This window comes from Hevea brasiliensis, chromosome 5, assembly GCF_030052815.1.
Source record: "Hevea brasiliensis isolate MT/VB/25A 57/8 chromosome 5, ASM3005281v1, whole genome shotgun sequence".
Lineage (NCBI taxonomy): Eukaryota > Viridiplantae > Streptophyta > Magnoliopsida > Malpighiales > Euphorbiaceae > Hevea > Hevea brasiliensis.
In genome coordinates, this window is record NC_079497.1 from 10,084,884 (window position 1) to 10,097,413 (window position 12,530).

Sequence of the window (12,530 nt, forward strand, 5' to 3'; positions counted from 1 at the left end):
GCTGCATGTGTAAATGCAAAGTAAAAGTCACGATTCCCCAGTGACTTTCGACTGCTTTATTACGTTCACTTTGGGAAATCCTTGACTTTTTTTTGAAGGCCCATGGCTATGAGGGAAGGTAGAAGTTTCAAAACTTTGAAATTTGATTTCCCAGTCTTACTATTCAATCCCTCTCCGTTTGCCAAAGGCTGCCGTGCTTTTGCTTTTTCTAAGTCAGAAAAGAAGAAAAAATAAAAAAGGACTTGGCAATTTGTGCAATACCATACCGACCATAGTGGAATCCATCCCATTTTGCTTCGGATTCTCACTTGGTTACATTACAGGATGTGTGTACGCATGTGTTCTCCAAAAAGAAATGTAATAAATATAGTAATATACAACATCCAAGTTCTGGAAACTGATAATGATAATAAAGAAATTCATGCACGTTTACAGCATTTTCTTGGGGCCTCCAACAACTACCACTAGTTTTGATGACAGATTCATGACTTGATTGAACTTGAAATTACATGAAACTAAGAAACTGTGTCTGGTAACATTGAGAATTTCTTGATAGAAGATAGAATTGGAGAGGTTTGGAATTGGAACATCTCACATATAGCAAACAAGTTTATATAAAAACCTGCTATTCAATCTAAATTAAGATTTTAAGCGTTTCTTGGCTAGACATAATATTGCAGACAGAGAGAAGAAAGAAAGTGAGAAACTAGAGCATTCCTACCAGAAACAGGATGATGAAGAAGAAGAAGAAGAAGTAGAATAGTAGCAATGGTGATTGGGACTACGGAGACGGAGAAAACTTCTTCTGCGGCGACAATAGAACGCACTACGAAGTCTAGACCACACCAACCTTCGAAGTTTACGAGCAGATCGTAGTCTCAGCCATATCACTTTCTTCACTCTGACCAAAGATCTCTTGATTCTTTCTGTCAGACTCTTTTTTCTGCAGAACTGATAGCTTCTCAGGAACAACTGCCTCTTCTCCATCATCAACGAGTTCTGTTCTGTGTATCCAATTAACAAATCACTCCTCAAAATAGGAGTTGGACCCATATGGGCAAAGTTTCTGTTCACCAGAGCCATTTACACCTGCTTGCCAGACAGTCCCTGGCTTACAAGCAATGGAATAGAACAGAAATTAAACAACTGGTAAGGAAGAAAGATCAAATCTTTCCTCTTCCAGGCTAAAAAGAGACAGAAGGGGTTTTGACCGTAAAAAGAGACAAAGACACACAAGCATATGTATATGAAGAGGTGGCGGTGGGGATAGGGTGGCTTGGGTTTGCTTTGCTTGGTTTAGGTAATGCAAGTGCGCCGCCGCAGCAGGCAGGAGCGAAGCCGAAAAGAGCCAAACTTTTCCTTCTTATACGCTTTAAACACGTGGGCAGTCGCCTTCTTCTGGATGAGATACGATGGACGGTCACGTGCCTTTTGTGTTTCTATTTTCTGTATGTCTTTTTCTAGTTTTCTCTCTCAAGTCTCACCCACCGATGGGATTTGGTTGAGAGGACTTCATCTTAGCCGTCCAAATTAGAATTATCATCACAATCTTATCACTTTGTGTAGTTTTCTAATTTCAATCCATCACGAAACAAAATATAAAAGGGAAATTTGGTACTTCACGCCAATTATGATTCCATTTTCTTCCATGAGGGGTAATTATTATCTTTTCTGTCTCATTGTAATTTTATATAAGAAAAATCACTGTTTAGTTTTTATTTTAAAAAAATTATTATCACCGTTTAATTTTTTTTTTTAAAAAATTATTTAATTTTTTTTATAAATTATTTAATTTATTTTAAAATAATTTTTTTGACCTAATTATTAAATTATTAAAATTAAAAAGCTCGTAGTTAAACCTGACTTGAGTCGATCGATCTGTCTTACAGTGATACTTATCAATTAGTTCCTTTTGACAGCGATGCACTTCTAATCTTCATTGGTCAGTTCGTGCCTCAAGCGGAATCTGAGTAATAATTAGTAAAGATAGTCAGAACATTCGTATTTCATAACTAAATGTGAAATTTTTAAATTTATAAAAAATGAATAATTGTAAAAGTATTTATAAAAAATATTTTCATTAATTAAAATTTAAATATCACTTAGTTCTCGTGATTTTAAATTCATCAACTACTTAGTTTGTAATTATTTTTTCTCTAAAAATCAAATAGTTCACATACTAAAAACAAAGAAATTAAATAATATATTTTTAAAATAAAAAAATTAAATAATTATTTTGATTGAATATAAAAATTAAATAATAATGTTGCTTTTTATATACGGTCAATGCCTCATTGCCATTCACTCCTCTTTTAACCTTTTTATTATTTTTTTTTTTAGGCTCCCCTTTTAACCTCAATTTTTTAAGAGCATGTTTGAGATTTTAATTGATAATGCATGAGATAATTAATATTCTTTGAATGCCAACAAGGCACAACACCCTCAAGATGATGCATACTTGGAGGATAAACAATCATGCAGCAGAGGGATCTAGGACACTATTGAAAAGCAATGGGGAGAGGGTGGAAAAAACAGCCATTGCCAGATCGCTGTGATCTGTAAGCTCCGGGAAAATTTGAATAAAATATACAGATCAGAGTTTATCAAGACAGGTATAACCAACCCAAATTACGGCATTTTCCTCATTTGCAAGTTTTAACCATGCAACTGATGTGGTCGTATCTGACATATCTTTACATCAACGTATGGCACTCGGTATCAAGACCTAAATCCATGCATTTCTGTTCTGTCATATTTCTGCATGAAGCAAGTGCCCTTCACACACAGCAGTGGCCGCTATTTCTTAACTAATTTGGATATCATGACGCATAATAATCCATGAGAAATTTCTAAATCCACGTACACATATTAATAGGGGAGAGAGCCTATCACGCAAAGAAAGCAAATTAATGGAAAGTTCCATGAAAACTATAAATACCATCACTTGGATCCATTGGAAAACCTATGAGTTGACATCCACAGAAATTTTGAAGAAATTCCTATTCAATGTAATTCTCATGACATAGCGAAGGTTCATTGGCTGAAACAAACGGCACCACATACCAACATGCAGAACAACCTTGGAAAAAAGGCTGCAGGAGAAACCCACTTCCAATCTTAAAACTCCCTTTTCAATGACAACACCAAGAGGCATAAAAAATTAGAAAGAGAATCATTTAATACCATAATGAAAATGCCAATGACAAATGAATTCGCGCCAAAATACATAACGATCAATGAGATTCAGTCCATAATTGCATACATCAGACAAAAGATTCAAGAGTTCCCTGTTTGAATCCTGGAACTCATTAGACAATAGTTTTCCTGAAAGCATAATTAACAAATTAAAAAACCAATATCATGTTGAAACCATAAAGCTGCAAATTTGACACTTGAAAGTACAGTATCTACATATCAGATGGCAACAGAGCAAAAAGCCTAAAAATATGCTAAGGCAAATGCACAATTCAATAACCCATTTTCATTTTTGAACTCTAATGCTGAAAGTGTGAAACTAGAAGTTTTGTATCTACAAAGCAGATGGCAAATAACAGGCCACTAATGATAATCAGGGGAAGCCGGGAAGTCTAACATGAGAGACTATAATGCTGAACCTGAAAAAGAGAGAATAGAGGGCTTTAATGCGCTCGAGAAAATTGACATCAGTATTAGCACACAATTATGCATAAGACGCTTCCCCGAACTAGAAATAACTTCTCGCATTCATCTTAACTTTCTTCTTCAAGGGCACCCTTCTACCTATTTACTGCAGTTACTCCATTATCCTTGCCTAATCCCAGTTTCATTAGCAGCAGGAACTTTTTCAGGGTAATTGGACAAGTCCATGTCAATAAGTGACATGTCATATGGTACAGATAAAGAATTTGAAGCATCCACAAGCAGTGAAGATTTCATGGTATCAGAATTTGCAGAATCAGGCACTGAAGTGATATTTTTGGGAGTGCTTGTACCGGAAGAAGAGTGACTGGAGAGTTGAATTTCATCCAGCTTGTTTCCAAACATGTGTTTGTTTCTTCTGACAGCATCCATCTCCTGTCCAGTTGGCACAAAGGTGCGTGAGCGATACTTTCTTGTTCCCTCATCACCCTCACTATGGTTGTAAAGCACATAATCATGATAAGTTGGTGCAAACTGCAAAAAATTTTGCACAGTCATTGGCATAGTTCAAGGGGAAATAAAAAAGAATCATGGTTTACCAGGAAAACCAAATGGCAGGTACAAAATCAGGCTAGGCACACACCTGATGAACAGTATCATGATAAAAGTCATTTAACTTCAAGGCATGAGCAAGACTTCCTGTTAAACCGCAAGATCCACCGATATTTGCACCAGCATACTCTTTGTATGGGAATGCAAAAAGATGACCAACAGCAGCTATAAGCATCTCAACACATATGATAAAATTTTGAAACTGAGCAGCTTCCTCTGCATTCTTTATGAATCCAGATTTTGCAGCCAGAAAAACCAAAACTCCCTAAAAAATGAAGAAAATTGAAATACTCTGAGAAAGCAACAAGTTTGAATCTCTTTCTTTTTTCCTCTCTCTAACTCTTTGTGCATGTATGGTATGTTTCTGTCAGCAGATAAAATCTAACGCAAAAGACAGGGATGCTGATAAGTCAAATTGAGAATCAACCCAATTAATAAGTGATCATGAGCACAGATGCTAAGAAAGCATGCAACATTGATAGAGCAATGATGGGCTCTTACCCTATATAAGGAGTACCACTACAATTTACGTATAAACTAATTTAAAGAAGAAATCGGCAAAGAGAAAACAACTGTTTCTATTGGTCTTTAGCAATTCTTGCAACTCTAAGATAAATACTCAGTACAAGAGGACGGATGTCTATCATAAGAAAGTTGTTAAAAAATGGAATGAAGCGACTGCAGGTCAAAACTTCATCAAATTATTTTTAGACATGCACAAAACAATTTCCGATAATATTTAATAAAAAGCATGAAAAAGGAACCCAACTAGCACTGGGTAACATATAAAAGTAGAAAGCACCCATTTAAACATCACACTATAACTTCACACAACAAGTGTATGGGAGAAGCGCATGCATGATTAATTAGACACTGACCAAATTACAGGGCTTGATCACGGGTATGGTTATGGGATCCCCACTGCCAGTAGAGTGAGAAAGAATCAAAAGAACAACCAGCAAAAGTTCCAAGGAAATTAATGGCAACGAACAACTGCTAGTTCCCCAATACAGTCCATAGCCGTAATATCCATTTCATATTTTAGCTAATAGTGATTGGAGAGAAAGCAAACTAATCCTGGGAAATCCAATGTTACGACTGAGGTTTGGGTCAGATATGGAGATCTGAAGAATCAATACTGGATTCTCATCATGTGAAGTAAGCGGAATAAGTAAAAACACTGGCAAAAAGACTCATCAAGTTAATTCTCTCAAATTCTTAGTTGGAACAACAAATATCATAAAAGGGGAATTGAAAAGAGAAAGGAATGAGAGAAGGGAGGAGAGGAAGGGGGTGGGAAGGAAAGCCAGTGTCATTACAACCTCATTGCAATGTTATTGATTCAACATGGGCAAGACTCTGTTACTTCTCTAAGTGGATTTGATGGTACTTTAAAAAGAGAAAAAAAAAAGGATCTTGATCTTGATCTTGATCTTGATCTTGATCTTGATTTGGGGATGGCAGAATGCAAAGAATTGATAAAAGTAAAGAAAAGATAAGAAAACAGTGCTAGAAGAAAGTGAGATAAGAAATTATTAACAAAGGACTGTATGGATGTAGAAAGGCTAGAATACAGAATTGAAAGCATCATCTGAACTCATGCAACAAATTCCTAACACATTGTTCATGTCACAAACATTTCATCAGAGAGCAATTTCAGTGTTAAGAGTCACCAGATACAGAGCCACATAATAAGGATGCAAGTAGGCCAGCAATTTCACTGTGGAAAAGGACACGTTGTTTAAAATCATTGTTTCTTCTCTTTTGACACGTTGTTTAAAATCATTGTTTCTTCTCTTTCTGGCATGTAATGTGACAGCTAAAAGCAAATGCATGCAGATAAATATTGAAATAAGAACTAAGTGTCTGTAAAGCACTATGAAAATTTTACCTGCCAGTAAGTTAAGAAAACAACAGACTTAATCATAATAAACTTGGGAACTGGATTGAAGGGCTGAAGCAGATCCCTGCATGCGACATAAAATAATGCCAAAGCATACAGAGCCATTGTGTATGAGATTGTATAGGTGATGGTAAGATATAGGTATGCTTGGTTCGGACTGAAATTTCCATCTTTATATTTCCCTTTTGCATAAAGTATAAGAGTAACAGCAACTAAGATAGGCTTCAGAATCACAAACTGCAAACACCCCTGCTTACACCTCCTTATAAATCGCCTAGCATTTATCAAACACAAATGCTGTCAGAAATTATATATAAAACAAGATGGCACACCAATTTTGATTCATTAAAGCATTAAGAAACATATTAAGTATTTGGGCCATTTAAAACAGTAAGGCATGCTAGAAAGACAGAGAAGAATACAAACACATAAATGGCTATAACAATTTAGATTATTGACCACAAATTTCTAAGCAAAGTAATAAACAGGATTTCTGTCAACTGAGTGTTGCAAAATGAGAAACTCACCCATCTAGTGGTATTGGAGGTAAGCAACATGTCATCAGACACATGGATGGCCTCAGAACCCGACCACTTAAACTTAGAACAACTGCTCCAGGGCCACCAACCCAAGCCAGGCATAAAGACAGGAAATTATAGATAACCCAAGCTTCATAACTGAAATGGTTAACAAAACATTAGCATGTAAGGGCTTTTGTGCAAAAAGTACAGAAGACTACAGTTTCTTGTTCCCTTCAGTGTAAAACATGTTAACTTCAGAAGATAATTTCTTTATTTTTCAGAGTGAGAATTGCAGACAAAATTGGTTCATCCAATCCTAGATGCAGAAAAGAGGACAATTAAATATCAAATTTTTAACTTAAGAAGAAATTATAAAAGAATGATGCCAAAAACTTTGAAAATTATTTTCACAATGCTGATCTACATCCTTCCCCTTTTACATGTATGTCTTTTTGTGTCATTGGTTAAAAACGAGCACAGAAGAGCAGGTCCTAAACCTAGCTGCTGCAGCACACAGCAGCAGGTGTCATGAGCCAATGCAATAAGAAACCCCTTCAAATTGGCCAAGGCAGTTTGTCAGCATTAAACTAAGGACATAATCCCTGCATCCTCAGAACAACCCATGATGAGACCACCCAGCTGCCGCAGCACACAGCAGCAGGTCTCATGAGCCAACACAGTGAGAAACCCCTTCAAATTGGCCAAGGCTAGTTTACCAGAATTAAACTAAGGACATAATCCCTGCATCCTCAGAACAAACCATGATGAGGCCACCAATTATACTCAGCGGTCCATTTTAGTGATAACACTGGCAACTCAAAACAGATTAAGATGAAAGCCAACATCTTGTAGCAATGTTGGTTGACTTAAAACGGATGGAAATGAACTTGTTCAACCATGTAAAATTGACTAAACTGAACTGGATGAGATTACCAATAACATCACCATGGCACAAGTACACCACAAAGATGCGTGTCACCACATTTCATATACTTTGACAGAAATGTTATTCTTGTCTGAATATCACCATATCCATGTGTACAAATAAAAATATAAGGATCGATAATATGGCGCACATACATGACCTAAGTTGTAAACATTTAAATATACCATTTTCCATTTGCTATTGTAAAATTAAGTAAAGAGCAAAGCAGGCATTAAACAGGGAACAGCGGGGTGGAAAAAAAGTTAAACTTTATATGTGCAATACTCATAATAAAATTCAAGTATGGAAATACTTACACTTCTCGTATGGAATTGAAATAGATTGAACTCGTAGGCAAAATGAGAGATAAAAAAGACATTAACGCATAAATCTGTCCACAGAATAAATAAAAGGGGGAAAAAAACCAACCCTAGTTAGAGATATAGCAAAACAATATATGAATAAATTAATATTCATAAAGTACAGTCTACCACACACTCTTAACCCCATCCCATGTAGAAAGCAAAATGCAGAGAATGGAAAACAAAAGGAAAAGAAAAAGAGATAATAACGACTAATATATACTGTCTAGTAATAACAAAAGATATCCGCATACAAGTTTGAGCTCAACATGCACAAAAACAAGTAAATTATGAGGAAAATTTTAAAAATCCTAACAAAGAAACAGAGACAATCCAAAATTTTATTTCTTGAGCTCATATGCGTATTATTGCATTTCCAATTCAAGGCTTCTTATCATAACCTTAACCATGCAAATTCAAGTGTTTTGCTTGCATATATTTTCTATTCATAATCAAAAGGACCATTATAAAAGAAAATGAAGGCAACATAAATCAAGACTTGTGATGGTTCTAACCGGTAGAGGTTTTAAAGCATTGCTAAGCAACAAGAACATACTTGGCAATATGTGTCAGGCAATACCCAAAAATTGTTTGTTGATACATTTCTTGGCAGATGAACTTCCACTTACGTTCTTATGTTTGCACAAGGTATTAAGGGCAGCATTCAAATTTGAATTAAAGATAGAAAATAATTGAACAAGTGAAACAGAATAAGCACCGACCGGAACCATAAAGATGATGCGAACAATGAATCTCTGGTAAGTAGGTTCAGTATAATTTAAGAGATGCCTGTAGATGTGGAAAACGGCCAATGCGATTGCTCCAGCAGTGCAAAAGAAGGCAACAAAGCTGTAGTAAAAAGGAACCAATTCCGCCATAGCAAGAAACTAATCCACCAACACCAAATCAACACCTCCCCCAGAAACGATATTTCTAAAAAATGAAAAATATAAGAAGCGGTATGATTGGCCTCCTCGTCTTCAGATAGGCGGAGGAGGCTGACGGCGGAAGAACGAATTCAGAGTAAAGGAGAAATTAGCAAAATCGTAACCCTAACTTCATTGTGAAGAAAATGAAAAGCGAATGGACGAATTTTGCTGAATTATTAGCGATTTGAAGAGGACTGTAGAAGGAGGCGAGATTTGATTAGTGATGAGTAAAAAGAAAGATTAGGGAAGTTAAAAAAGATTGATTAGATTTAATGAGAAAGCGAGTTTAGGGTAAAAATTGGGGAGAGAGTTGAGATCTGAAAGAAAGGGAGATAAAATCAAAGGAGGAGGCAAAGGAATAACAACTGGCTGGTGGCGGTTGAGGAGGAGGAAGAGGAGGAGATGAGTCGGAGCGCTCCACTAGCACCCAATAACGGCAGCTCGTTGTTGTCCCGCTGTCTGTAGAGTATCGCTGGGAAGAAAGGATAATTATCATTTGGTCCTAAGTATTATTATTATTATTATTATTCACCAATTACCCCCTTTAGTTTTAAAAAAGGTAAATTATAATTTAGTGACTGAAATTAAATAAAATTATAATTTAATTTTTGTATTTTTTAAAATAAGTAATTTAATTGATAAAATTTTATTAAATTTATAATTTAATTATGTCATTGATATTTTATAAAATCATCATTAATTTTAAAAAAATAATTAAAATGTCTTAATTTTTATTTTTAATTTAATAATAATTTAATTATTAAAATTTTATTTTTTCATAATTTAATTTTAATATCTTATTTTATTAATAATTAAATATATTTTTTAAAATTGTGAGTTTCATTAAATTAAAATATCTTTTAAATTTAAATTATTAAAATATAAATTAATTATTTTAAATTTTTTAAAAATTTAAACTAATTACAAAATCATTTATATATTTTATAAATTAATTCTTAAATATTACAATTATTTGTAAATAAACTTTATAATTTTATAAAATTCTATATATGTAATTATTATTTTAATAATACATAAATAATTATACATATATATTAATTTATAATATTTTCATATATTATATTATATATGAAAAATAAAAATGTGGATAGAAATTTTTATTAAAATAAAATTTAAAAGATTAAATTATTTTAAATTAAAATAAATTTAAAAATATATTAATATTTTTATTAAATTTAATGAAAAAATAACAGTAATTCTAATAGAATAAATTAACTTATAAATTTATTAAAATATTAAAAATTAAAATACTTAGTTTAAAAATTATAGAAATTAATTTGTGAGTTTAATAAAATTTTAAAAATTAAATTATCAATAAAATAAAATTTAACTAAATAAATTATTTTTAAATTTAAAATAAAGTTAAAATATTTTGATAAACTCATCTTAACTCAACTAAGCCTTTATCCTAAAAATTTGGGGTCGGCTATATGTATTCGTTTTCTTCATTCTAAACGATTTTTGGTTAAATCCTCAGAAATGTGTAATGCTTCTACGTCATATTGTACTACTCTCCTCAAAGTCAATTTAGGTCTACCTATTTTTTTTTTCTTTTTATCCTCTAATCTACCTTAACATTCTCATCTCTGCAACTCTTATCATAGACGCATACGTCTCATTCAGTTTCTAACACTCACTACCATATAACAGAGCCGGTCGTATGGCTGTACGGTAAAATTTTTCTTTCAACTTATTAAAAATATTGCTATCACATAAAAGTCATTCCCTATCACCAGATTGGCATTTATTGAACTTACAATGCATATATTCTGTCTTCCTTCTATTTAACTTAAAGCCCTTTGACTCTAGAGTACTTCTCCAAAGCTCTAGTTTTCTATTGACTAATTCTCGCGTCTCATCTATCAGAACAATATCATCCGCAAACATCATGCACCAAAGAATACTCTATTGTATATGTTTAGTCAATTCATCTAAAATTAATGTAAAATGGTAAGGGCTTATAGCCGATTCTTAGTGTAATCCAATTGAGATCGGAAAACCTCTTGTGTACCCTCCCACTGTACGCACAATAGTAGTTGCCCCTTCATACATATCTTTCAACACTTGTATGTACCTAATAGACATCCTCTTTAGTTCTAACACACTCCATAAGACATCTCTTGGAACACTATCATAAGCCTTATCCAAATCAATAAAAACCATGTGTAGATCTTTCTTCACATATCTATATTTATCCATCAAGCTTCTAATAAGAAAGATCGCATCCATAGTTGAACGACCGGGCATGAAGCCAAATTGATTGAAAGAGAAGGAAGTATCATGACATAGTCGATGCTCCACAACTCTCTCCCACAACTTCATAGTATAGCTCATGAGTTTAATTATCCTATAATTTTAGCAATTCTGTATGTCTCCCTTATTTTTAAAAATAGGTATTAAAATACTCCTCGTCCATTCATCAGACATTTTTTTTGAGTTTATAATCTTATTAAATAATTTAGTTAATCATACAACTTTCATATCTCCCAAACACTTTCACACTTCAATTGGTATTTCATTGGGTCCACAGCTTTGCTTACTTTTATTCTCTTAAGTGCTTCATTTAATTCTAAAGATTTAATCATTATAGTATAATTCACATTATTTTCTATTATTCTATAGTTTATATTCACGCTATTACCATTTTGACTATTATTAAAGAGATCATTAAAATAATTTCTCAATTTTTCTTTAATGTCCTCATACTTCACAAATATTTTTTCTTATTTATCCTTAATGCACGTAACTTGATTGAGATATTAACATTTCCTTAGTTAAAATATTTTGATATTTAAGTAAAATTAATTAAAATTCTAATAATAAAAATTAAGTTATAAATTTTATTAAATTTTAAAAATTAAATTAATACTGTTGATTTTATTAAATTATAATAATAAAAAAATTAAATTATTAAGGCTGCTCGTTCTTACAATACTGTTGAAAACCAATGGATGCGAGCAAAAATGACGAGGGGAGGAATGGAGCCATCGTTGGTGGGGAAAAGAATGGGGTAAGAGATTTAGTAGAAGAAGAAAAAGAAACACCGTGTTTGTGGGTTTGTGAAGTTCTGGGTTGTTTTGGTGGAGATTAGCACTCTGGAAAATATTTTTAGGGGGAAAGGTAAATAAAGAACGGAAAATAAGGAATTTTTTTTGTTATTTTTTTTATTTAAATAGGAAAGGAGGGAAATAAAATGAGAAAAAAGTATAATAAATTTATAATTTTGTTTTGTTTATTTAAAAAAAAAATTAAAAATAAATAATTTTATAATTTTAATGTGTTAGTATATTTTTCTTTTATATTTTTATTATTTTTTAAATTAAAAAATAATAAAAAAATAAAAATTATTTTTTATCCTCTCTTTATTATTTTTTTAAATAAAAAAAATCAATTATCTTTTTATTTTTTTCTATCATTTTTCCCTTCTATTTTCCACACATTTGTTTTTTTTTTTTAATTTTCTGATAATAAATCATTTTTAATATTTAAAATTATAATATTTAATATTAAAATTTTAAAAAATTATTATTTTATTTTACTTTTTAAGTTAAATTTATTTCGCCTTAAATAAAAAATTGTGAATTAATTTGATCATAAAATCACAAATGGGCAAAAGCCTTATCCATTTGACAAATGAAC

The 12,530-nt window shown here is 32.5% G+C and overlaps 2 protein-coding genes across 3 annotated transcripts; both read right to left on the minus strand.

Annotated features, from left to right (window-relative positions):
- Positions 1-388: 388 nt before the first annotated feature.
- Positions 389-1,346, minus strand: LOC110644003 (uncharacterized). The gene has a single exon (XM_021796577.2). It carries the CDS (start codon positions 1,081-1,083, stop codon positions 718-720), a length of 366 nt encoding a protein of 121 aa, XP_021652269.2. The 5' UTR covers positions 1,084-1,346; the 3' UTR covers positions 389-717.
- A 1,990-nt stretch (positions 1,347-3,336) lies between these two features.
- LOC110644011 (uncharacterized) lies at positions 3,337-9,364 on the minus strand. 2 transcript variants are annotated; one of them, XM_021796586.2, is made up of 6 exons: positions 8,664-9,364; positions 7,897-7,970; positions 6,661-6,810; positions 6,122-6,407; positions 4,262-4,495; positions 3,337-4,152 (listed from the first exon to the last, which is right to left on the minus strand). In XM_021796586.2, the coding sequence occupies exons 1-6, from the start codon at positions 8,817-8,819 to the stop codon at positions 3,781-3,783; spliced, it is 1,272 nt and encodes a 423-aa protein (XP_021652278.1). In that variant the 5' UTR covers positions 8,820-9,364; the 3' UTR covers positions 3,337-3,780. The 2 variants fall into 2 exon arrangements, with proteins under 2 accessions (XP_021652278.1, XP_021652279.1); XM_021796587.2 differs by lacking the exon at positions 8,664-9,364 and adding an exon at positions 8,498-8,649.
- Positions 9,365-12,530: the final 3,166 nt, after the last annotated feature.